Consider the following 27149-nt stretch of genomic DNA (forward strand, 5'->3'; position numbering starts at 1 on the left):
GATGTACATTTTAAATGGGATGATGAATGCCAAGAAGCTTTTGACAGTATCAAGAGATATTTGTTAAGCCCACTCATCTTTGCATCACTAATTCCAGGGAAGCCTCTTATCCTATACACAGTAGCATTGGAAGAGTTCTTTGGAGCACTGCTAGCTCAACACAATGAAGAAGGCAAAGAGAATGCACTCTACTACATCAGTTGAAGATTGATCAGAGCAAAAATACGATACTCTCCAATTGAGAAACAATGTTTGACATTAATTTTTGCAGTCCAAAAGCTCCGCCACTATATGTTGTCTCATAAAATTACACTGATATCAAAGATTGATCCACTGAAGTTCTTGATGACAAGACCAGCGTTAACAGGTCGCCTAGCTAGGTGGGCTATGATACTTCTGCAGTTTGATATCAAATATGTACCCCAAAAAGCAGTGAAAGGGCAAGTTTTAGTAGATTTTCTTGTAGCACATCCCATTCCTGCAGACTCGCCGCTCGATGACGATCTGCCCGATGAACAAATTATAGTTGTTCTAGAAGAAGAGAAATAACAAATATGAGAAATGTATTTTGATGGTGCATCATCAATTAAACCTGCCCAACCTCTACACCTCCCCAAAGCTCGAGCCGATATCAATCTTATTTTCATAACACCGAATGGAGGAATAATGAGATTTTCATTTGGTTTAACTGAATCCAGAACCAACAATGAAGCAGAATATGAAGCTTTAATAGCGAGTATTGAGATCGCTATTTCGATGGAAATTCTAAACCTCAAAATTTTTGGTGATTCTCAACTCATTATAAATCAAGTACTGTGCATTTATAAAATTGACAGAATCGGATTGATTTACTATCATAGGCGAGTCCTTGAGCTCATAATAGTAAAGCAGATTCTTTAGTAAAATTTGCTAAAGAAATGACGAGCATGAATGACGAGCCGGTGTTAATCAGTGTTAACACTCGTCGAGTACTAGAGTCAGCAATTCTGTGTTCCCCGCAGGTAGAGGGGTCATCAAATTCAAGCCAGCAGGATATAACTTTAGTTATTCCTCACTCTCCCCAAGAAATTATTCCTGAAAATCAACAAGATAAACCTCAGATGTTTACAGGAAGAAAATTTGGTAGAGCCTCTGAGTCTTGGCTTGAATGCCTAAAAGTTAAAGAGCAAAATGACTGGAGGCAGCCATTCGTCGACTACATTAGAGAAAATAAACTTCCCACAAATAAATCATTAGCTACACAAATCAAGAAGAGAGCATTGTGATATGCTTTTGTCAAGAATACGCTATATCGAAGGTTATTTGAACAAATATGACTGCGATGTTTAGGGAAAGATGAAGCTGATAAAGTTATTTCTGAAGTTCATGAAGGACTATGTGGTGCACATCAATCAGGTCCTAAAATGACCATTAAAATTAAAAAAATGGGTTATTACTGGCCATCAATGGTAAATGATTTCACAAATCATGCAGATATATGTCATGAATGTCAAATTCATGACAATATTATACATTAACCTCCAAATTCTTTACATCCCACTATAGCATCCTGACCATTTGAATGTTGGGGGACAGATGTAATATGGCCCATTGATCCACCATCATCTGCTAGACATCGCTTTATATTAGCGGCAACAGACTATTTTTCTAAATGAGTTGAAACAGTTCCATTCAAAGAAGTCACTGCTCATCATATGATTAACTTCTTTACTCATAATATTGTCTACAGATTTGGTGTTCCGTGCCGCATAATCTCAGACAGTTGTTCAGCTTTCAAAAGTACTAAAATTTATTAGTTTATTGAGCAACATAAAATTGATTGGCGATATTCATCGATCTATAATCCAAGGGCAAATTGATTGGCAGAAGCTTTCAACAAAACACTCATAAAGCTGCTCAAGAAAATCCTCACTAAAAATAAAAGAAAATGACATACTAAGATGGCAGAAGCATTATGGACATATCGTACTACTTACAAGACACCAATAAAAGCAACTCCTTATGCATTGGTGTTTGGAGCTGAAGCTGTGTTGCCACTTGAAGTTGAACTACCATCACTTCGGGTAGCTATTCAGTCCGACCTTACAGAAGAATAAAATGCTCGCCTGCGAATGGAAGAGCTTGATGCATTGGATGAAGTCAGGCTCCAAGCTCAACAAAATTTAGAAATTTATCGAGCAAGGATGGTGAAATCTTTTGATCGTATGGTACGTCCTCGAACATTTCAAGAAGATGAATTGGTCTTGGTGCTGAGAAGATTAATTATCCACACCGAAGGATTGGTGGTAAATTTGAACCAAACTGGGAAGACCCTTTTGTTATTGAGGTGTACTAAGGAGGAGCATATTAGCTCATTGATCTAGAAGGTCGACGACCTATGCCCCTGATGAATGGGAGATATCTGAAGAAGTACTATTCTTAGAAAAGCAAGCTAAAGATTTTTCTCCTACGAAGGAAGAAAATAATTCTAAGATTTCTTAGAAATTCTTCGACAAGACAGGGGGCATTTTTAAGTTTAAAAATGTCAAAAATCTGATTACAGATGAAACTTTCCTTCAAGGTAGGGGGCATTTTAAATGTTTACTTGGGTTATAGTTAATCCAAAAATAAATATTTAAAATCATTTATGAAGCTACAACTACATAAATACAGGGCAGAATCTAGAGCCTTTAAGCAAGCAAATATAAGATCATTGAAAAGATTGAAGATTCTTCTTCAAATTTGCCAAGATTTTGAAGTTCATATTAAGGAGATATTTTAATCTGATAATCTCAACAAATCAAATTTGACAAGTATGAACTGTTATAGTACAAGTCCAGTGCTTAAACAGATATGATATTAGTCTCAATAAGCCTATATGTGGCCAAGTCACTAAAAGCTTTGCCTACTCAACAAGCCAGTAAGAGGCCGTAGTAGGAAAGCACCTGTTTTGTTAGCCCGATGACAAATACCATCAAGTTCGATGTTTGTTAAACTTAACAAATCAAAACAGTTCAGATTTTGAAGATTTTCTCAACTAACAAATGGATTGAGGCAAAATTCAGAAGAAAAATCTCAATCAAGTCAAAGTCACCAAGCCACAATAAAAACTCCTATCAAATTTAGAGGCATTATCCTTCAATAAATCTATCAAGCACAAAGCTAAGATCGAAGGAGTTTTTCTTCTTCAGCATGTCCGATAAAGCACAAAGCTCAGCATCGAAGAAGTTATTCCGCAGTTCTTATAAAGCCATGGGCTGAACTAAGGGAATATTGTCATCAACGAAGTCCTTCATGCATAAAGCCCTGGACTGATGACTATTTGCCATTGATCTAATAAAATCCCAGAGGGTTTAGGTCACTGACATATTTTCTTCGCCAAGCCCGCCAAAGCATGAAGCTAGGGTAGAAGGTATATTTTGTTCCTGACAAATGGAGATGATAAATCAGGGATATACAAAAGACCCCTAACGTGACATCTAAAATCTAATTTTAGAGATCTGTAGGGTCAACTATCTTGCAACAAACATGATCTGCTATAGGGCGCAAATCATATCTGTTGGGAGACATTTGTTCACCCATAACCATTTTACGGTTCAAATAACCGTTCCCATGCTTGGGCTAGTAACCGTCGGCCCTTCACGGTAATAAAATTTCATGAAACTGCTCTTCGCCCTCACGCACATAGAGACGAGGCATTCAGAACCTGAAGAATATCTCAAGCAAGAAAAGGAAAACTTACCTCTTCTCCCGACTCCGTCCAAACCCGACGCCACCTCTGCTCCTCATCTCTCCGGCGACTCAAGCACCGGAATCCACACCTGTATCCAACATCGAAGCCGACCTTCTCTTCCATCTCCGGCCGAACCTCCTACAAGCCTGTCGGCCTTAAACGCTTGAAGCTGTCCGACCTCCGACTGACCTCGACCTCCTGCTTCCATCAACCTCGCCGGCCGCCTCAAGCATCGACGCCCCCGACACCGAGACCGTGCGTAACTTCTGTCGCCATGCCCTAGCCCGATCAGGCTTTGCTCTTTCCCGATCTGCCTCTCCCTCCTGTTATATTGACATTATATTATATATATTATATAATATATATAATGATATACAAATATTATATTATATTAATATATTAATATAATAGTATAATATAACAATATAATATAATATTATATTAATATAACAAAATAATATTATAATATATTGTTATATTATATTATAATAAATATATATTATATTATGATATATATTTTATTATAATATAATATATAATTATAAAAAAAAAATTTTGAAACAGGTGTCGAAGACCCATGCCATCGATCTTAGATATGGGCGGATGATTTCACAATTCGAAGACCCGCGTCATTATTTTAGATCCGGGTGGATGATTTTAAATTCGAATCCCCCGCGCCATTGATCTTAGATCTGGGCGGGATGAAACAAAATTCGAATACCCCACGCAGTCGATCTTAGATCATGGTGGGATGGTTTAAAAATTGAAGATCCTACGTCGTCGATCTTAGGTCCGGGTAGGAAGAAATTTCGGCAGATGCCGTCCCGATTTCTCCCTCAGTAAGGAGGAGACGGCGGGAGGCTGCCGAAATATTCAGTAAACAAGGGACTTGGACAGAAAATTGGAAATTAATTTGGACATAATTCAAACATAAAATCAAATTTAAATCATATTTGATCAAATAATATTGGACCTAAACTCGAAATGGAATCGATCTAATTCGCTTTGAACTTCACTTTATATGTGCTGTATATAAATCAAACTTCACATCAGAGTTTCACACCTAAGGAGGTAACAAAAGTACATGAACCACTATAAAATCATGAATGACATTGATTACATGAGTAAATCATATACAAAGAGTAGCTACTAGATAACTTGATTAGAATATATTTGAAATTATAATTTATGATATGAAACATCTCTTAAAGTGTTATTTAGTGTGAAATCCTGATATATGATACTGCATATAAAGATGAATGTTTGGATGCTAGTACAATTGTTCCACTCCATACCTCAAAACTTTTCAATGCTATCTTAGAAGGATAAATGTCGAAGAGATGTTATATTTGATATTGATGAGTAGATTTGCACAAGATGAAAGAAGTGAAAAGATTGATGTTGAATCAAGTTGTCAGAACATAATTACAAGATCATATGATATAAGTAACTTAGGTTGCAATGATAAAGAGAAATAGGTCTTGTATTCATGTAAGAATATAGTCTTGGTAGTAAATAGTAGCATCGACAATAATCACACAAGTGAAGCTCACAACCATCAAATAAGTTCTAAATGCAAACATGATACTCAAGTGTGCTACAATTCACCTATGAGCAGGAATAAGGAATTCGTAGTGCCCACAACAACTAGCCTACAAACAAAGACACAATCTCCTACGGAAAAGAATAGTGGAATTTGTAGCAAGCAAGATAATTCATCTACGAGCATGATCTAGTAGTGGGGATTGAGCAAACACCCTCTACAAGTTGTGCTAAGTGACACTTAGAGGAGTTAAAACAAACTAAATGCAATAACTGAAGTCTAGAAAACTTTGACAACACCGGATCCGCAACATGTGTACAAGCTGACATAAGGCGTTCGTAGGCCCTTTAAAAGAAATTTTGGGCATTTTCTAAACAAATCACTTGTGTAAATGGATCATATTTAAATATTTAAAATGCTCCTCTTATGTATTAAATATGATCCCTTAAATTAAATATATTCCTACATATGCTCCGGTCAACATGTTAAAAGTATAAACACTAAGGACCAAGAATATTGCGCAGGGTCAAATGCTATAACCCACATCTGCTCCAATCGTCACATTTAGGTTTCAAATCCATTGATTTGAGAATGCTGCGCGGGTCTAATATTCAAGTTTCATCGTCCTCCACGAAAGGATTGGAGTCGATATGACTTGAAGTATAAAACACCTCCCAATTTCCTAAAAAAATAAAAAGTGATTTTAAAGTCACCCCGGTGATGATCGCGTTGATAGAAAATCTCAACCGGAGGGGTCAAATCTCAAATCAAATAAAAGCCCAAATTCTTAAAATAGAAACATATCACCTAAAAACTTAAAACTAAAAATTATCCACCTCCCGCAACCGTTTGTTGTGGGTGATAAATTTGAAATTAACCTGAGCTCACAAAGAGCGATTGTATGTCGGGTGTATCACTACTATTCATCCTCAAATAGTCTCTTGCCAGCAGGGACGTAGCACGTGCCCTCTGATCAGGTGGTTTTGCCGCAAAATGACACCATTATATTACGATCACGGCCAAAGCCCGTATGTTCCCTAAAGGCATCAATCCCTTTAGTTATGAATCATAGGGTATATTCGATAGGCATAAAGCCCTCTGTGAGCTAAGGTGGATTCAGATATATCCCCTTAAACAAATACCAACTCAGGTCTACAAGGTATTCTTGGACGAAGCAACCCATGGCTACCGACAAGGTGCCTTCTGTTAGGTTGGGTCGACTACCTCCTCTGACTAAGTAGATCAGGGAACATGACAGTCCGGGATGACAGAACTATGGGATCTTGATTGGGCACGTCTTCATTTCCCCCACCATAAGTTTTAAATTTATGGTGATAAACTTTAAATTCTAAACTTAAAAATTCAAATCATAAGATCAAAATTCAAACCCTAAAATTATTGCTGTTATATACTAGATTTATGATTCATATGACCTCCTTAATGACTAGCCTTAATCAAAAATTCTCTCTTGTTATCGGGAGGGGTAATTAACTATAGGGGCTTGCGCCAATAGGAAACCAGAACTCAGATAAAAAAGTCCTCAAAAAATGAGGGCAAAATCTCTGGGTAGTGTCTTATCTAAAACCCACTCTGCCTTCTGAAAATTCCCCCGGAACCTAATCTCGTTAAAATTCTCTGTCATCGTCACACAAACACTTAAAACAAAAGAGATCGATGGTGCGGAGAGGCCGGGAGCACACTTCAAAAATGGAATTTTTCGGAGCCCACAATGAAATGGTGTCTTATTTGTGTATGACTTCGATTACAATGTTTTAAGAGTTGCTTGATCGGATAGTGAGATTTGAGAAGTTTAATCTTACAAAGTTAGAAAGTCATTATGAAAATTCAAAATAAGTAAAGCTCTCTTTATCACAGAAGAGGTGAAGTGCATGTCATGCCTTTTAATGTTGATAAAGAGAAACAAATAATCTGTACTGTAGATAAAAGAAATCAGCCCATATATAATGAATACAAAGCAAAACAACCCTTCAACCCTAATCCCCAATCAATGTTGGTGCTCTAAGGAAATAATAATCCTCATACTTTTCTTGATAGAGGGGATCATCCAAAGCAAGTAATCAGAGTTGGTGACCAAATTCTCTTATCCCTCCGAGAAAGGTTGAATAAGAATATTCGTTCAAGAGGGAAAGTGTGACAAAGTTTCTCCAACATGAGTTAAAAGAAGGCCTTTAATTACCATAGTGTAAGATACATGAGGAAGCTAACCAAATCAACAACCCGAAATTCTACATGTATCGTACCAATCCTATTAAAGATTACTACATATTGAAGGATTGTCTAGAAACCATGTACAAAAAAGGGGAATCCATGTTATTGAATAGGGTATTGATTTATCCCAGCCCAGATGAGAATAAACATGGCTGGTTATGTCATCTTCTGTACCCCTTGCTTAAAGGGAAAGTAAAAAAAAAATCAATTCAAGATGTGTGGTCTTGAAGAAAATAGTGAAAATGTTGAAATAAGTTGAAGGAGTTATTGGTGTCAAGTGGAAGTCTCCAATTGAACCAGATCTCGATTTAAAAGGATGATCAAACTCAAATGCATCTACTTCTAAACATTTAGTTAAGGGTCATCCTAGCTAAGCAAGCTCATTACAGCTCGATAAAACTCCAAGGATCCCTAAAAAGAAAATCAAGACAATAATATCTAAGAAGAAGAAAACTATAACACAAGTTTTTAAATAATTGGAGGAATTTCATCAGTTTGCAAGACAGCTTATTTGGCTTGCATGTTGACCTCATTTCTTAACTTCAAATCATCGAGGCATAAGAAGAAGATGAAGGGGATGAAATTGAAGAATTTCCTCCAGTTGATATGTGCCCAGTCATCTTTGTGATGTCAAATGCCTATCGACGAATAATTCAAATCCTTAGCAGTTATTGAGCAATAGTGGCTCTAATAAATACAAAGTGCAAAAGAAATGTAAATAGATTTTTCTCAATAGATAGAGGAATACCTAGCAAAGTAACAATCGAGCACTATCTAATGGTGTTATAGACAAATGATAGCTTAGAGAATCTATGCTTTCTTGATGGGAGCGAGCTAGAATCTATAGTGGAATCACAAATGCAGCTTATGAAGTTGGGCATTGATTCTGAGTGTTATAATCAATCTTCTAGAATGATAGGGGACGATTTTGATGAAGTTGTTTCATCAGAGGAATCTAATTCAAACAAAGTGATCCCGATCCAATTTAGGAGTGGCAAAATACTACCGCCTCTATTGAAGAAAGGACTACCAAATGAAGATAAAGACAAACATTATGAGTGATGAGGAGATCATTCTCAAAGATCCTAAGAAAAAATCTATTTCAGGCAAACATCTTGTTTCACTTACAAAAGATTCCCGTACTGCTCAATGTATATGAACCCCATTTGATGTCAAAAATCTCTATGAGATTTTAATTTAGGCTCTTAAGGATTATGAGAGATATGAAGCATATTTTGATGAATGCTATTTGATCAAAGTTTTATGAGCTCAGAATGAGTCATTAATTACTTTCTCTGACGATGATCTTATAATACTGATGACAGAGTATAATCGTCCACTATATGTTGTAGTTGATAATGATAATGCCATGATAAACTGTATTTTGGTTGACCTAGTTTCCTTAATAAATCTCATGAATCTTTGAATATTAAGATAGTTAGCTGTTTGTTGATATTTAGCAGCTCAGGCAAGATAAAGTGATGGTGCACACTGCACAGATTCATTGAGAAGGAGAAAAAAACAATAGGATAATTCATGCTCCCAAATTTGGGAAGCTTTACATAGAATTCAAGTTTTGTGTGATTGATTCCAACACCTACTTCAAAGCACTTCTAGGAAGCTATGGCTCCATGAGCACGACATTGTTCTGTCAACCAGCAACAATGTATGAATTACTCCAAAGATGGAGAAGAGCTCAGGATTTCTGGTGATATAAATCCCTTTGCAGTGCATGTAATATAAATTTATCAAAATGTTAGATATTTTATCCTAAAAGAAGCCATTTTGACATAGCCTTCCAAAGCTGAAGCATAAACATCAAAAGTTTTGAAATCAATTGATAAAGAAGATGATAAATTGATCCCATGACTCAGGAGACCTTGGATTTAACCTTGAAATCAATTATCGTAATAATTTCAAGCTGCTATCCTATATATACCTATTCCTCAAGTCACGAGTTGAGGAATATCAGTAGTGGATCTCATATTGATAATCTAGTTCCACGAGTGCTATGCAAAGCAATGAGGAAATTATTGTTATGCAAAGTAAAAAGTGAGTCAACATGAATACAAAATAATTAAAGTAAAGCAAGAGAGTAAAATGTACTTGGGCCAAATACATCAATTGGAGTTTGAAGACTATCGAAGGGGGAAGGGCTAGAGGCTAGTATAATGTCTAAAAGACCATCAAGGTATACTCAAGCATGCTATAGGTGTCCATGCAAGCTGGTTCTTTGGGCTCTAATATCTCTCTAACCCATGAAGTGATAAAATTATCCCAAGAAAAAAGGCAAGTCTATTGAAGGCCCTCCCATATTAGCAGTGATCGGATCTATAGTGTAAGTTTCCAATGGGCGTGCTTTGAAGTTTTTGAACATGATGTGGTCGATATCAATGGACATTTTAGACTTTGACTATCTGTTCTCATGAGTCGGAAGCTGCTACAGAGTTTAACTCCCTGTCCAATCATTTGAAGCTCGAGGTGGCTCTGCAAAATGAGTGCATCCGTGCTGATAAGCTGGAGAATGTACCTCTACATAAATAGGAGAAGGCTCTCGAGCCCGTACTTTAGTTGATTGGCTATCTTTTCATAATACAGTTTGATCTCTGTCACCTTTATTTGTTTTGAAAGGAAAAGAGAAAATGATGGTTGATCTCAAATGTATGCGGGAATAAATAAAGACAAAGTAAAAGAATGAATTTAAGGAGATGCTTGTGTACCTCTACTACCATCTACTCATACGCCATCACGATGAGATCTCTGACTTCAAGGAACTCCCCAAGTGCGTACCTAATGCTCATATCTTCGAGTGTTGTGCTCCATGGATCCTGTAAAGGACAATCAAACTCATCTCAATCGAGCATAACTCTCCCATGTAACATTTTCTAAAGATCTAATCGAAAATTTGACCCAATGCTAGGCTTGAGCAGGTGCACCCACATCATCATTGCAGTGAACATCCTGGTCTTTAAAAGTGTTGAGCGTATATGACTAATATTAGTCACTCTAGGAAGAAGTGGTATAGCTCATCATATGAAGTCGCCTAGTAGAAGCCAAATTGATGAGCAACTTTACTTGATTGACACCTCTCCAAAACCTCTGAATGATCAAAATGGTAATAGAACCACCCTGTCTTTATGCTAATGAATTACTCAACTATTTGCATTCAACGACCTTTGTAAAGCGAAGTGCCTTTACCTCGACGGTCAACCGCATTAACTATATCGACCTCGGTCATATTGTCCAGTAGACTACTTATATTGGGTTGGTGCACTAAAGAGAACCTGCCAGCTACAAATGAGGGATGAAGAAGAATAGTCCTATCCGCTCTCGCTCTAAAGTTGATTTTGCGTGCTAGCTCGGATAAATCCTTCTAGTAGGTAGAATAAATGTACATAGTCTTGTCACTAAAAATCCTGACAGAAGTAGCTTCTCATCTATACCAGGGATAGGTTGCGACAAGCCATCATAACGTTCAACTTGAAATCCGAAAAGTTCATGCTTTGCTGCAATGCATTTATCTATTTGATCCTCTTTGATGAAATTGTGAATCTAGATATTAACTGCAATGTTGGACTACGCACATGGACATCTACATCATCATGTAGAATTGCTCATAGTGTCCAAGTATTTTTGGAAAGATAGTGCAAAACCAAGTCTCCTCTTCTACTCCCATCAGCAGAAGTTTTCTTGTGAAAGAGCTTGTCATTTGGAGGAATATACTCATTATAACGACGGTAAATCATTAGATTAAAATCAGTTGCAAATCCTATATTGCGATAGTTAACTCCTTAGAACACATCGAGCAGGTGTTCGTGGTTGAATACCAAAACTCAAGTTTTTGGATTCACAAAGGGGGAATTCCCTTGAAGCTAAACATTGAAGTGTATTTTGTCATAAACTTCGCCTATCTCAAGATATCAATGTGTCTGAAGAATATATCTCACCTATGAATATACTTCTAATAGGTGGTTTTTCTATTAAATGACACAAAATGTGAATCGTTATAACCGAGGCTTTATGATTGAGTGGTTTTTTCATGAAATGGTACCACTAAATTTACAACTATGACTAGAGCCTATATATTCCCCAATGACTCCAAACTCTTAAGTAATGAATCATAGGGTATACTTGATAGGGCATGAAACCCTCTATTAGCTAAGGTTGGCTCGAATATATCCCCTAAGATAAATATTTACTCCAAGTATATAAGGTACCATTAGAAAAAATAACCCATGGCTGGAAACAAAGATCATTTAGTTTGGTTGGGTCGACTATCTCTTCTTAGTAAACTAAGGACCATGGCAGCCTAGGACAATGGAATCATGAGATCTTGATTGGGTACATCTTCATTTCTCCCACCATCCATTTTAAGCATACAGTGACAAACTTTAAACCTAAAAAAATCTATACCCTAAAATTGATGTTATTATATGCTGGACATTTTATGCTCATCTAACAACTAGTCTTAATTGAAATTTTTTACCTCATTATCGGGAGTATAATTAAGTTGGGCATATGAGAAACTTAGAACAATATCATAAAGTTATCTTAAAATGAGGGTGGAATTTATGGGTAGTGTTTTATCTTAAATCTTACTTTCCTTCTAAAAATTATCCCATAACATCATCGTTAAAATTCTCCTCGCGTAAAAAGACTCGGAGAGGTCGAGGCACAAATATTTAGAGCCCTCATATACAATTAATAAAGTGCTTTATTATGAGGTTTTGAAAGAATGCTGTAGTATTCATTGAAGCACATTCAATTTATCATTGAAATTTATTGACTATAGCATTAACGAGCAAGTCAAATGGGAATAAAAAAAAAGAGTATCTGTTCTATGCTCAATGGCATCACTTTTGTGAATGTAGTATTTATATGAATCCTATCCCTTATTTTAATGATTAGCGCATAATTCCATCAGCTATGCTTATCACACGTCAAGCTCACTATTTGATTCTTTAACCTACACTTGATGATATAGTGCAATACTGTAGCATTTACAATTTTCATGTTTTTCATTCATCCACCCCACTTCTTAAAATGGGGCTTTTAAGTTCTAGCCTGATTGTTCAATGTCATCTGCATAAATGTTTTTTTTTTACATAAATGTTTTTAAGTTCTTGCCTGATTGTTCAATGTCATCTGCATAAATGTTTTTTTTTTGTTCATGATTATCATCCTCATGTTTGAACATAATAAATTGCTCTTTATTGCTGATCTGATTTTACCATTATAATGAATAAATCAGGTTAATTGGGACGAATCAACTGCAGGTGACAGACAACCTAGAGCATCTTTATGGGAAATTGAGCCTTTGACAACATTTCCAATGTATCCATCACTATTCCCTCTCAGACTTAAACCACCTTGGTACACTGGAGTTTCATCTCTAAATGGTATTTCCTTTCCTCATAAGAGATGATATGTGATGTAGGGTAATAAGGATGTAATGCAAAAGTATGTTAGATATTTCTTCATTGACCGATTAAATTAGGCTAGCTAACAATATTACTGGATATTGGTTAATTATCATGAACATTGGTTGAACCTAAGATATTTTTTTTGGGTATTTTTTGCAAGATAGGATGAGCTCAAAAATAAGTTTAATGAGCTTATAAATCAAGAATGAGATGTTAATGAAAGAAGATATTATGGGAGCCTTGATACCAAATATATAATTTATGATAACCCAAGATTGTCATCTACGAACAGTCCTTCGCCATAGATTGAATCAGGCTTCTTTGAAAGCCTTCAAGAGTTGTGAACTCACAGTTGAGAAGCCCTCTTAAGGTGGGAATAAAGTTGCACATAATTATTGGCGACAGCATCAAATGCATCTCATCATTCTCCTCGACTCAGAAGAATTCTACATCGTATAATGAAGCTTTAAAGCATAAGGAGACCTGTGGAAAGCCTATCACAGCTGCTTCACATTATTTATAATCATTGAGAGGCATCCGAACCCAATAATATTAAGGCCCGACATGCAATTGACATAAGAAATGATCTGATACATATATACTCAAAACACAACTTGAATCAAAGATAGAATAATCACAAAGATTTAAATTAGAAGTACATAAGAAAATAAACATAATCAAATATATTCTAATACATAAGATATGGATTCAAAGAAATTACATCAAAATAAAAGTGACGGATAATTACTAATGACAACATCCTCTTCATACTAATGGACTCCAAAATGGACCCTCCCTTGACTTCAAAGAATTCAACTTCGTAAATGAAGCTCTAAAGCATAATGGGAAGATGAGGAAAGCCTATCGTAGTTGCTTCATGTTATCCATGATCATTGAGAGGCATGAATGCACTACATTGGTTAATAAAGTCAGGCTCTACATCTTGCGTAAGAACTTAAACATCAAGTCAGACCATGGTGACGGTGAAGATGTAATCACGGATGCTACCTCCAAGTCAGTATTGGAAGTACAAGTGAAAGTATCAATAGTATTGGAAGAAGTATGATCTCGGATTCATAATATAAAGTAAGATTTATAATATTAAAAACTAGAGAAATCTTAGAATCCATTAGAAGATTAACCTTATTAGCATTCTAACTTACCTCCTAATTATTTTATGAGATCTTGCTTGTTTAGCTTCAACTTTCTAAGAGTTTCACTGGGAAACTTTTTAACTCCTTTTTATCAAGACCATATCTCCCTCTCAAAATTTAACAAATCGTTTATGCACATCAACACTAGAATTAAACTTATCATATGTCGTGGCTATCTTTAGTTTAATCATTTGGTGAAAGTTATGCATACTCCGTGCAAGTAAAGAATGAGACTCAAATGAACATGCAAACTGCTAGTGTGATGGAAACTGAAGTCCTTTGAATTTATAGAGAAATAAATCACTATATCTTATGCATTAAATTTTTTGCTTAGAGACTGGACTGCCAATATTGGAGTAGGATTTTTCATTGTGAAAATGGATACATTAATCAACTCAGTATGAGATGGACCAAAGATGATGTCCATATTCCAAGGTCTATGTACCATTTAAATAGAAGGCTTTATAAGGGACATGTATTATAATTTAGTTTGTAAGTTGCTCTCTTCTGTTGGAAGGGAAGAGTTCTTTTCTATAAGCTGACTTACTGTGCTTATGACATCTAAGCATAAATAGGATTTAGAGCTGTATCATGCTCTGACTCATGGTACTTAATTATATGGAGCAATGATAGAAGGCCTTGAGGAAGTTGGTGTGCAACTTCCTTAGGCTTCTCAAGATAAAACTTGACTAATACTTCTTATGCAGCAATGATCTTAAATGAATCTACTTCAACTTAGTCATCCCAATTTTTATAAAGATTCTCATTTTTAGATTGTCTCCTTATCATCAATTGATATGGAGGCGGAATTTGTGGATTCTTCATCAACATGAGTAGGATGGCATGTTTAGATTTTGATAAGATAGGCATATACTTTGTGAATTCAGCCTTGATCGTAGCATGAATGTGTTCAATCTTTCTTTGACCATGAAGAATCCGCTCAACATAACCCTCTTTACAACTATGATTATACTCTGAAGAACTAGGTTGAGATAAATTGGTTGCAGACATAGAATTATGCTACTTGAAAAGATGTCATGATGAATAACACCAGGAGACCTACATATAGATCTTAAATCCTAAAATAGACTTGGGAATTCTTATATGATTTGGAATATGATTTATTTGTATAGGAATAACCATTGTAATTCATTATTGGGATAAAAAAATGCAACAGAGTTTTTAAATTCGGGGATTTAGTTTTTTTTCAATGTGAGCTCTTGGGTTTGAAATTATTTGTAGTTTTCAAAGACAACCAAAGAAAGTGGTCAACTAGAAAGTTGAAAATCTTTTTGAGCTATTTGAAATTGACTATTTGTATAGTAAAATCATATAAAAATGACAATTTAATGAAAATATAGTCTTCTTAGAAGATAGAATACAGAAATTTTATGCTTGCACATGTTATTTTTTGAATTATATTTAAATGATATAAAATTAAAAACACAACCATATGAGTGAGTAAATGACCTATTAAAATAATTATTTTTAGTTTTTCCTTTAGTTTTGATAATGGGATCTTGAACAAATATAAATGAACTTAACAACTCAATCTTGTGTAGAAAGTTTAATTCAACACAAGGAGAAGTTTCTGAGCAAATTTGCTTTGATACCAATTTGATGTTGGATTCTAAAGATGTAATGCTAATGTATGTAAACTAGTTCATGAAAGTTCAATGATGGGTTTTCAAACCACTTGAACTGCCTAAGGCAAACCAAGAGAAAGTTGGGGGGTTGGGGGTGAATTGTTATTTTAAAATTTTTTCTCAAAATTTTCTTTTGAGATCTCAAAACCAATTACACAAACTTCAGCGAAATAAATTAATAAAACTAATATTTTTGCTCATTTTTTTTTTGAAGAAAAACAAATATGAAGACAATTTTTTTTCTTTTCCAATAATGTTCAAATCAAAATAAAGTTCAACAATCTCAACAATGCTTGCAAGAATATAATATGTAGGAAAATAAAATGCAGAAAGAAGAGTAGAACGAGCACGGCGCATTTATGGTGGTTCGGTCAAACTTTGACCTACCTCCACTCCTCGGAGTCCTCCACTTCAGGTATTGCACTAAACCTTTTAGTGGAGAGCATTGTTTAAAATTGTGCAATATGAGGCTTGCCTTGAGGCCCTCAACCCAATTCCAATGAAAAACGCTTCGAAGCTTATGCCTTTAGCTTCTTTTATGAGGCTTGTGCCTAAGCTTGGTTGAGGCACGCCTCGCCTTGCTAGTGTGAGGCTTACGCCTCATCCTTTGTATAGATATATTTTGGTTAAAACTAACATAAATTATGCCTTTGTGTACATTCGAGTTGCAACAACTCTCTTAACTACCTCTACCTCCAGCACGTGGCCTTCACTGCAGCCGACATCGTCGTATCTATCAATGACGATTACTTGAAAGCCGTACACCACCACCCTAAAATTTTTGCAATATTATTCTCATATTTATGTGGACTCCGAAAATTCGGCCCCGACCTCCGCCTGCTGATTGCTTCTTTTCTTCGGCGAGTGAGTTTTAACAGAATTAAGTTCCGGGGTAAATTTTGGAAGACAGATGGGTTTGTAGATAAGACACTACCCAGAGATTTAGCCCTTATTTTGCGAGGACTTTATGATATGAGTTTTGGTTTCCTACAGGCGCAAGTCCCTATAGTTAATTACCCCTCCAGATAACAAGAGAGAACTTTCGATTAAGGCTAGTCGTCGATCAGATATATAGAGATACGCGTTATCTGGCATATAGTAGCAGCATGGGTTTGAGATTTGGAAGTTGGGTTTGATATTTAAAATGGAAAATTTCACCATCTTGCACTTAAAGCGGATGGTGGGGGAATGGATGATGGACTCGATCAAGATCCCATGGCTCCGTCGTCTCGGGCCATCATGGTCCCTTGTCTACTTAGTCAGAGGAGGTAGTCGACCCAACCTGACAGAAGGATCCTTGTCGGCAGCCATGGGTTGCTTCGTCCAAGGGAACCTTGTAGACCTGGGATGAATATTTGTCTAAGAGGACAAATCTGAATCCACCTTAGCTAACATAAGGCTTTATGCTTTGTCGATTATATCATATTGATTCATCATTTAAAGATTTAGCGTCACTGGGGAGCATATTGGATTTGACTATGACCGTAATATAATGGTGCAATTTGGCAGCAAAACCTCCCGATCGAATTGCCCGCATAGTGCAATGCATTAACATGGCGCATAGTACATTTGAGCAAAATGCATGCATAATGTATATATACATCGTCGATTTGCCCGCGTAACATATTTGCATGATAATTCGACGCTTGCATGTAGTGCATAATGTATCTACATGCTAGCGAGGGCACGCTGCTGCTGCGTAATACATTTTACGGGTTGAATAACGTGTCTGCGTAATGCATTTTCTATGATGCGATGTGTATGCGCATAACACAACCTGCATACTGAATGACACATTTGTTATGATGCATTATGCATGTTACGACTATATGCATGTGCAATATGTTAGCATGTAAATGTGATGCACTATTATAGTATAATGCATAGTGCGATGCTGAATGTTCGTCTCTCCGCAAGTGCTACTCCATCTGTATCCTTCTTCTCAAAGTAAAGCAGCTTTAGGGTGTCGTATCAGAGTCGATTTGAAGCATCTATTGAAGAATTGGGCCAATCTTGCAGTGGTGGACCATCGGTTTGCTAGTTCTATGCACTTTACTTATTTAACCTACAAATTCGATGCATGTGAGGAACCCGCTCTGACGGTTGTCTGAGGATAGCGTCTTTTTAAGTTTCTTTATTTCTTTAAAATCTCCTAGCATCTTTTGTTGTGTTTGTCAAGTTTTGGGTCATTTGAGTTTATTTAACAAAGTTTGTTTTAAGTTCTACTCATTTTGTCAGTGTTCTTCTTGTGTGTCTTTTGTATTCAAGAAATATAGGGTCCCCTATATTCCTTGTCTACATCAATATCTCGAGGATTTGATGCCATTAAGGAGCGTATTGGCTCTGACCATAACCGCTATCTGTGGTGCCATTTGGCGACAAAACTACTCGGTTCAGAGGGCCCTGGGTCATAACCGTTTATCCTGCGGTGCCATTTAGCGGCAAACCTGGTGGTTAGAGGACACGTACCACATCATTGTTGGCAGGAGATTGTTTGAGAACAGATCCTAGTGATATTTTCGACTAGGCATTAGCTCTATGTGAGCTAAAGTAAATTTTAATTTATCCACCTCGGCAAACTATTGCAGAGGGTGGATGAATTTTTTTTTTAAGTGTTTGATAGATTGTTTCAATTTTAAATATCTGGATTTTGGGATTTGTGGAGTTTGGATTTTGTGGGTATTTGGGCGTGTAGCTTGGAATGCATTTGAAGGTGTTTGTGAACCCCTCCTGTTGAGATTTTCGTTCAACACGGCCATCATCAGGGTGACTTTAAAGTCACTTATATTTTTGTAAGAATTTGAATTTTGTGAAGGTTTGGAAGCATTTGAAATTATTTGACCCCTCCGATTGAGATCTTCGTTCAACACGGCCATCATTGGGGTGTGTGGGGTCATTTTCATTTGTTGATTGAACCTTGTCAACTCGGCCGAGCTGTTGACCGAGGATCAGGTTTCTCCTAGGCTTTGCGCCTTTATTAGTGAATTCTCTCAGTTATAGGTCTTGAAGGTCTAATATGAATGTATTAAAATAAATATACCGGTCGCCAGAACCATATATTTATTTGATGGTTCGAACCATGTTGACTCCCATTGATCCACATAAAATGATTTGGTTCGAACTTGAATTCATTTATTAACTCGCGCAGTATCCCTAGATGTCACGTGTGTACCAATAACACGCTCGCCGGGGCCCATGCGGATGTTTGGGGGCATTTTATAGTTTTTTGTTGAACCTTGTCGACTCCTATTACTTAGGAGGATCGGGTTCAAATTTATTGACCCGCACAGCATCCCTAGACGTCACGTGTGTACCAATAACATACTTGTCGGGGCCCATGCGGGTGTATGGTCACATTTTGTAATTATTTGATGAATCTTGTCAACTCTTATTTACATACTTAGGAGGATCGTGTTTGAATTCATTGACCTGCGCAGCATCCCTAGACGTCACGTGTGTTCCTACAACACGCTTGCCTGGGCCCATGCGGGTGTTTGATTATATTTATCCCTTTGTGTACCTATGTCTATACAAACTATAGTGTACGTGTGGGGCATTTTGAGACTTTGTTGACGCCTTCTATATGCTTGTACGAAGGTTGCAGATCTGGTGATGTGCTGTAGAAGCTTCTAGATCAGTTATTTACTGCTTTATACAGGTAGACTATCGTGCACTACTTGCATGATTTGCACAGTTAGATTATAGTGCACTAACTAATCTCATGCTTTAACCCGTAAAGCTCGTACTTGCTGAAAGCCTTATGTATTTGCTCGTAGAAGTCACTTAATGTTTATAGTGGGTCTCTTACAGAAGCTCGTAGGAACTTGCATTTGCCGTATTCTTTTATACATTTTGTTGTGATCTTTATTCCCTACAATACATTTGTTACTGTTGTAGGTGGATGTATTAATTCACAAATTGAAATTGACTACATGATACTGCATTTACTGGAGTCTTTCTGAATCTATCCACAAGTGGAATGTGGTGCATACATATGTACTTGTAGAGAGCCCGTATGTATTGTAAATCTTCTATCATTGTCTTTCTCGTTTTAGTTGATTGAATGATTGATACAAATGTCATTCTCAAATAGACTTAGCTGGATACTCTGAGCCCATTTTATTTTCATCATTCGTCATTTGAATGCATTGAGAGCTTGATGTGTTTGTTTGTAGATTATTGTTTACTGTAGAACTATCATGTTCATTGTACCTTCTTGTAATCGTTGAAATTATCTCACACTATTCAGCTACATGATTGAGATAAGTATCATAAGCTGGTTGATTGCAAATTGCGTATAGATTTGCAATTCCTTAGAGGCATTGTGTTGTCATATTGTTTTATCATTATTTATGAGAAAATGATACCATGCAAGTCCATTGCTTCACAAGTTTATACATTTCCATTTGCATCTCAATTGAAATGGTAGTCTCCCAATATTTCATTGGCAACTGTGTATCATCATTCAAATAAGGTTTCACTATTGCTCCTTCATCTTATATTGTTCAAGTCATGATTTACTTAAGTCAAATAAGTTTCAAGCTCAAACTTAGCTCATGTTCGGGTTCAATCATTCAAACTCAAGTGCATATCAATATCATTTCTCATTCGATCATTGCTTGCAAATATGCTTCAAGTCATTTTAAATTCCATAAATCCTCTATTTGATTGTTGATGTTCAAGAGAGAATTTCATGTTAAAGTTCGTAGCCAATTCATGCATAAACCACCACTTGTTTATTTGACTTCTTTGACTTCATCATTTTTAACAATCATTAGAATTTTGATGTTCGCATCCTGATAATGTATCTCTTAATCAAGAGTCTAGTTCATTATTATCTACTCAAGTTTGAGTTCAATATAGACTCAAATCAAATTTTTACTTGAGTCTAAATCTTTCAAATCATGTTCAAATTATTTTAATGTTCCATTCAGATCAAAATTGAGTCTTGGTTCGAATCTAACTTCGAATTCAAGTTCATTTCAAGTTCCAGTTCTGATTTGAGCAGATCCCTTGTTTATTTGTTGACTTAAGTTCAAGTTCCAAGTTCAAGTGCATGTCAACAAGTCCTCTGTTTGAGTTCAAGTTCTGTGTCCCCTGCGGTCCCTTGAGTTCAATCAAGTTCATGTCCTCATTTTTTTGAAAGTTTAAGTTCTATATTCAGTCCATGCTTGAGTTCAAATTCAGTTCAAATTCACTTGAGTCCACTGTGTTTTTGAGCTCAACATAGGTTCTCGTCAAGTATTCATTGTAGTTCGCTTACAAGTTCATTCAAGTTTTTTTGGTCAAAATTGAATTAAGTATTTTGCTCATTCACTTGGATTAAGATTTAGTTCATTTTATAGTCCAAATAATGTCTAAATGATGTCCAAGTATGATCTTATGTTAACCCGAAATTTCGGCAGCCTTCCGGCGTCTCCCCCATTTAGGGAAAAACTACGAAAAATTGGGTCTTTCCCCCCACACTAAGAAAAGCGTGTATGGTAGGTGTCCTCGGATGAGGATACCGCGGCCGTATTATTTTTGATCCCCACCACGCTAAGAAAAGTGTGTATGGGTGTTCGGCACCTATTGTAATGGAAAAGCAGTTGTTTCCGTGCAAGCGGGTATTTATGGGTATCCCCGCTTCGTCGTACGCATTGCATCGGGTTCCCATCCCACCACGCTAAGAAAAGTGTGTATAGGTTGTTTTTCGGTGCACCGAAAACTCAAAAAAAGGGATTTCAAGCTATTACCCGCTTCGTCACAAGCGTCGCGACGCACTTCATCCTACCACGCTATGAAAAGCTTGTATATGTGGTCATTTTGTTGGGCCGCATGCGCCAAAATTAGTTTTCAAAGTTTTAATTAGAGGGATATACTTGCGCGGGGTCGACACATGTATCGAGGCGGGAGAATCTCTTTCTTTTTAATTAATTACAATTATTCATAACTAATTATAGTTAATTATAATTAATTTTGATTAATAATAATTAATAATAGTTAATTATAATTAATTTTAATAATTAATTATAATTAATATTAATTAATTATAGTTAATCATAATTAAATATAATTAGTAATAATTAGATATGATTGATTATAACTAATAAATAATTAAGATTAAATATAATTAATAATAACTAATAATAATGAATTATTATTTAGAATAATTAATTATGATTAATTGTAATTAATCATAATTAACTATTTTTTATAATAATTAATTACAAATAATTATTACTAATTATAACTAACCCTAATTATGAAATGATTTGAGCAGCATTACAAGATTTGAGCATAATTAGAATAAGATTAATGTAACATTTGAGCAAGATGATTTAGGGAAGAGTTAAATCCCACAGAGAACTAAATCCCCTATTTTCTTCTCTTTATAGTAAATCTCGGGTTTACTGAATTTTGTAGTTCAGTGGGTTTAGTGGGTCTGGCCGAAGAAGTGCATAAAGGGGGTGGGGATGTTACCTTCGCCGCAAGCGAAGTCCCGTTGCTGCTTGCAATCAATATGTCGTAACTTCCGAAACGATAGGAGGAGAACGTCGTCTGGGGAGATGAGGAGCGCCGGCTATGGAGGTAGGGATCTCTCTTTATTTTCTCTCTCTCTCTCTCTCTCTCTCTCTCTCTCTCTGTGGAGGCGTCGGGCAAGAGACCGAGCAAGGCTGCTTAGGCTCGGGTAGGACTTGTGGAGTTTCGAACAAGAGTTTGGTTCGGTAGTTGATGGCGTCAATAGTGGAGGTGAAGACCGGAGTCGGAGATTTCGCGTGGGGTTCGGTCGCAGCAGGGGAGATCAGCTTCGACAGTGGGAGAAGAGATCGTGTAGGAGGGAGAAGTGGGGAGATCGGGAGCAGCGAGAGAGCAGTTCGCGTGGAGATGGAAAGTGCTCCCAAAGGCTTTGTTTGGTTGGGTGTTTAATGATGCGAGTGGAGCTACGGATCGCAGAATTTGAGCAGGATTCTTGGGAATGAGATACGAATGACGCTGCTGCACAGTGTCTCGGCTGAACTTCAGCTAGATTTGTGAGATTTAGGTATGTATGCGGTATTTCTGCTCTCCCTTTTTTTATGCAGGGGTCAATAAAGGCCCCAACAAATGTGGTATGCACATATAGCGAATTACATTTGTTGTATGCTAATTGATCTTGTGGATCTCTAGATATTTGTTCTTGATGTCACATAAAGGTCTTCATTTAGCGGATCTCCAAAAGCTTGCTTGAATGTCAAGCTGGGGTCTTCATTAAATGGATCTCCAAAAGCTTACTTGGATGTCACACTAAGACGTCTAGTGGATCTCCAAAAATTTGTTTGGGTGTCACACTAAAATTTTCATTTAGTGTATCTCAAAAAAATTGTTTGGATGTCACACTAAGATTTTCATTTAGTAGATCTCCAAAAGTTCATCTCTGTTCCTTTGTGGATCTTTAGTTGCATTTCTAATATTTAGTATAGCTGATATATTTGGTCTTGTTTAAGTAGAGATCCACGGGGTAGTGATAGAGTACTTTGTAATTAGGTCTCTAGAGCATCACCTTGTAGATTGATGCTAGTGGATAGCATCGCCATCTCTTGTTCTCTTTCGATACCTCTATCACTTTAGTTTATAGCCCATCTGTATATACTCAGCATTCTTCCATCCTCTGGTTGTATCTTGATAAAATTTTAAATATTTATTTGGGAATCTCGGCATGCAGTGCGGTGTCGACCCAAATAAATATTTAAAATACCCCCAGTATTTAGGAACATTTGTAGGTGTCATTCAGGAAACTTATTTTCGTAGCTTTAACTTGGCTCATAAGATTTTGATTTCTTCTGCCATGTGATTTGTGCTGCGGACGTTTATGAAGAATTACCTTATTTGTCTTTACTGACATGTAAGGAGGTTTGTACCCTCGGCCCTATGGTTCTTATTTTTGCGGGCTTGATGAAGGAGAATATGTCGGCGATCTAAACCCTTAGGTTTATATTAGGTCAATGACGAAAATTCATCGGTCCAGAGCTTTGTGCATAACGGACTTGTTGATGATGAAATTCTCTTAGTTCAGCCTCAGGCTTTATGTGAACTGTAGGATATTTTCTTCGGTCCTTTGCTTTGTGCTTTGACGGACTTATAGAAGAAGAATTTCTTTGATCCTCGCTTTGTGCTTTACGGATTTGTTGAAGGTTTTATAGTTTTTGGATTTGATTGATAATAACAAATGTAGGTAGTATCTTGATCCTTAACCACTTGAGGAGACTTTAATCTGAGTCATATGAGTTTATTAAATTAAGAGAGCTAGGATTTGATAGCTCTTCGTCCTCTAGTTGCTGAGATGGGAGTTCCTCTATTACGGCCTTTCTTATGACGTGTTGAGTAGATGGAGCTGCCAGTGATCCGGCCATAGTTGGGCGTGTTAGATCTGAACTTTTACACCAATTCAGGCTTCAGACTTGAGCCTTCGGAAATGCGCTTCCCAATGATGATTTTATTAAAATTGGTAGATTTCTAGCCTTTCTTTGTGGTTAAAAATTTAAAGCCTACGTGCATTTGGTAGTTGTTCGAGACTCATCCTTCCATTGGAATTTTGATTTTTCAGTCATTTAGGAGAATTCGGTAGACTACGATCACTTGAATTTGTCGAGTCAAATTGGCCTTCGTTCTTCCTACAGTCCCTACTGACGGGTTGACGAAGTGGGGGTTCCGCTACTACGACCTTTCTTATGGCGTGTTGAGTATATGGAGCCGCCAGCGATCCGGCCATATTTGGGCATGTTGGATCCGACCTTTTACACCCATTCAAATCTTAAGCTTCAGGCTGTTGAAAGAGTTCAAGCTTTTCTGGCTCAATTTGTTGGAGTGGTCACAAAAGTTTCTATCTTGACTTTCAAACCTTGGTACATTGGAGAAAATGGTGTTTTGAACTTTTGAAAGATCACTTGCATATACTATGAAAAAGAAATCGTTATATTCTTTAACATAAAAGAATATTTGTATATATATATATATTTAAATATTTATTCGGGGATCGCAGCATGCAGTGCGATGTCGTCCCGAATAAATATTTTAAATGCCACATCTCGCAGGGACATTTCAAAGTGGAATAAATTTGGGATCTCGACGTGTAGCAGGATGTTGACCCAAATGAATATTTAAAATACTCCTTGTCTCGCATGGACATTTTGGATAGATTTTGTATCTTTGAGATTTTAAATATTTATTCGTGGATCTTGGCACGCTCCGCGATGTCGACCCGAATAAATATTTAAAATATCCACAGTCTAATAAGTGATTTTGAAATACATTCTTATTACATGAGAGAATTTCAAAATATAGATGCAAGCATGCACTGATAACTATGCACATAAAACTTTAATCATTATAAAGTACATTAGTCACGAAATTTTCATGCATCATACTTCTTTAAATGTCGGTCATTGATTGGTGGCATAGACTTACTTCTGTCCAGATCGATCAACTGATAAGCTCCTCCTTGGTACACCTTTTGGATGATGAAGACTAAGAGATAAAGGTTTTGTGAAATCTTCTAGAATATTAATTGGTAAAAGTATTGGAGTTGGTTGAATGTATTTCCCGAAATATCCCAATCCTTTTTTGCTAAGACCCGCATAGAAATATGCCACTGACGTAGGTAAAGCTAAAGCAACAGTAGTATTTATATCATTCGTGGGCGCAGCTAACTCTCCATGAGGTAACTTTATGATTTTCCAAGGTAAAAGAGCACCTGACCAGTTAGAAACAAAAATAAATAGGAACATCGTTCCTATAAATGGAACCCAAGGACCATACCCCTCTCCAATCTGAGTTTTGCTCAAGTCTTGAATAAATTCAAGGACATATTCGAAGAAATTCTGACCGTCGGTCGGAATGGTTTGTGGATTCCGAACAGCTATGATGACTGAACCTAATAAGATAGCAATTACAACCCAAGAAGTGATAAGTACTTGGGCATGAATTTGTAAACCTCCTATTTGCCAATATAAATGTTACGAATTTGCCACCGATTCTTTGGTGTGGGATGATTAGTCTTCTCAGCACCAAGATCAATTCTCCTTCTTGAAATGTCCGAGGGCGCACCATCCGATCAAATGATTTTGCCATTCTTCCTCGGTAGATTTTCAGGTTTTGTTGAGCTTGCAATTTGATCTCATCGAGTACATCAAGCTCTTCCATTCTTAAACGAACATTTTGTTCTTGGGTATGGTCATTCTGGATTGCTACCCGGAGTGACGGTAGTTTAATCTTCAATGGTAATACGGCTTCAACACCGAATACCAATGAATAAGGAGTAGCTTTTATTGGCGTTTTGTATGTTATACAGTATGTCCACAGTGCTTTTGTCATCTTCGTATGCCATTCTCTTTTGTTCTTGGTAAGGATCTTCTTCAACAACTTCACCAGCATTTTGTTGAAGGCCTCAGCCAAGCCATTTGCTCTTGGGTTGTATATAGATGAGTATCGACAATCAATTTTATGACGATTAACGAATTTGTAAATTTTTGTACTTTTAAATGCAGTGCCATTGTCTGAGATTACGTGACGTGGCACGCCAAATCTGTATACAATGTTGTGGGTAAAGAAATTGATCACATGCTCGGATGTGACGTCTCTGAATGGAGCGGCTTCTGCCCACTTGGAAAAGTAGTCCGTTACTGCCATAATGAAACGGTGTCCTGTTGATGAGGGCGGATCTATCGGCCCAATTATGTCTGTGCCACAGCATTCAAATGGCCAGAATGCTGCTGTTGGGTGCAGAGGATTTAGTGGTTGATGTATAACATCACCATAGATCTGACATTCGTGACACTTTTTTGCGTGATCAATACAATCTCTGATCTTGGTCGGCCAATAATAACCCATTTTTTATTTTAGCGGTCATTTATAATGTGACTTATGTGCTCCACAAAATTTTTCATGGACTTCTATCACCACTTTATCAGCTTCCTTAGTCCCTAGGCACCTTAGCCATATTTGATCAAAAGCTCGTCTGTACAACGTGCCATTGACAAATGCGTATTGCAACGCCCTTTTTTAGATTTGTGCAGCCATAGATTTTTCTGTTGGGAGTTTGTTTTCTTTGAAATAGTCAATGAATGACTGCTTTCAATTATTTTTGACTTCAATATCTAAACAATGCCACCGCAATTCTGAATCTTGACTAGCTGAGACACATGATATTCTTCCGGATAATTTTCTATAATGATCTAAATGAGAGGTTGAGGGTCAACTGGGGTTTCACCCTGCTTATTTGAATCTGGAATCCCCTCCGCCTTTGGGAATTGTAACAGAGCGGGCTCCAAGAACCTACGATTATAAACTCAAATAAATATAGGTCTCTCCTCATTGATGTTCGTCATTTCTTTGGCCAATTTGGCCAGACAAGCTGCTTTAGCATTCCGTCATCGAGGAACTCGAGCTATTTCAACATTTAGTATTTGCTTCAGAAGCTCGAGA

General features: G+C 36.8%; 1 protein-coding gene across 7 annotated transcripts in view; it reads left to right on the plus strand.

Moving 5' to 3' along the window:
* The window catches only part of LOC110097270 (auxin response factor 12-like), an 89628-nt gene that overhangs the window by 17590 nt on the left and 44889 nt on the right, over window positions 1-27149 (plus strand). For all 7 annotated transcript variants that reach the window (XR_003701582.1, XR_003701583.1, XM_028697143.1 and 4 more), the window contains one exon: window positions 12736-12883. Coding sequence is in view for 5 of the 7 variants with exons in the window: in XM_028697143.1 (XP_028552976.1) it covers window positions 12736-12883 (148 nt within the window). In the remaining 2 variants the exon portion in view is untranslated. The remainder of the gene's footprint in view (window positions 1-12735; window positions 12884-27149) is intronic.

The sequence above is a fragment of the Dendrobium catenatum genome, unplaced genomic scaffold, assembly GCF_001605985.2.
Source record: "Dendrobium catenatum unplaced genomic scaffold, ASM160598v2 fragScaff_scaffold_880, whole genome shotgun sequence".
Lineage (NCBI taxonomy): Eukaryota > Viridiplantae > Streptophyta > Magnoliopsida > Asparagales > Orchidaceae > Dendrobium > Dendrobium catenatum.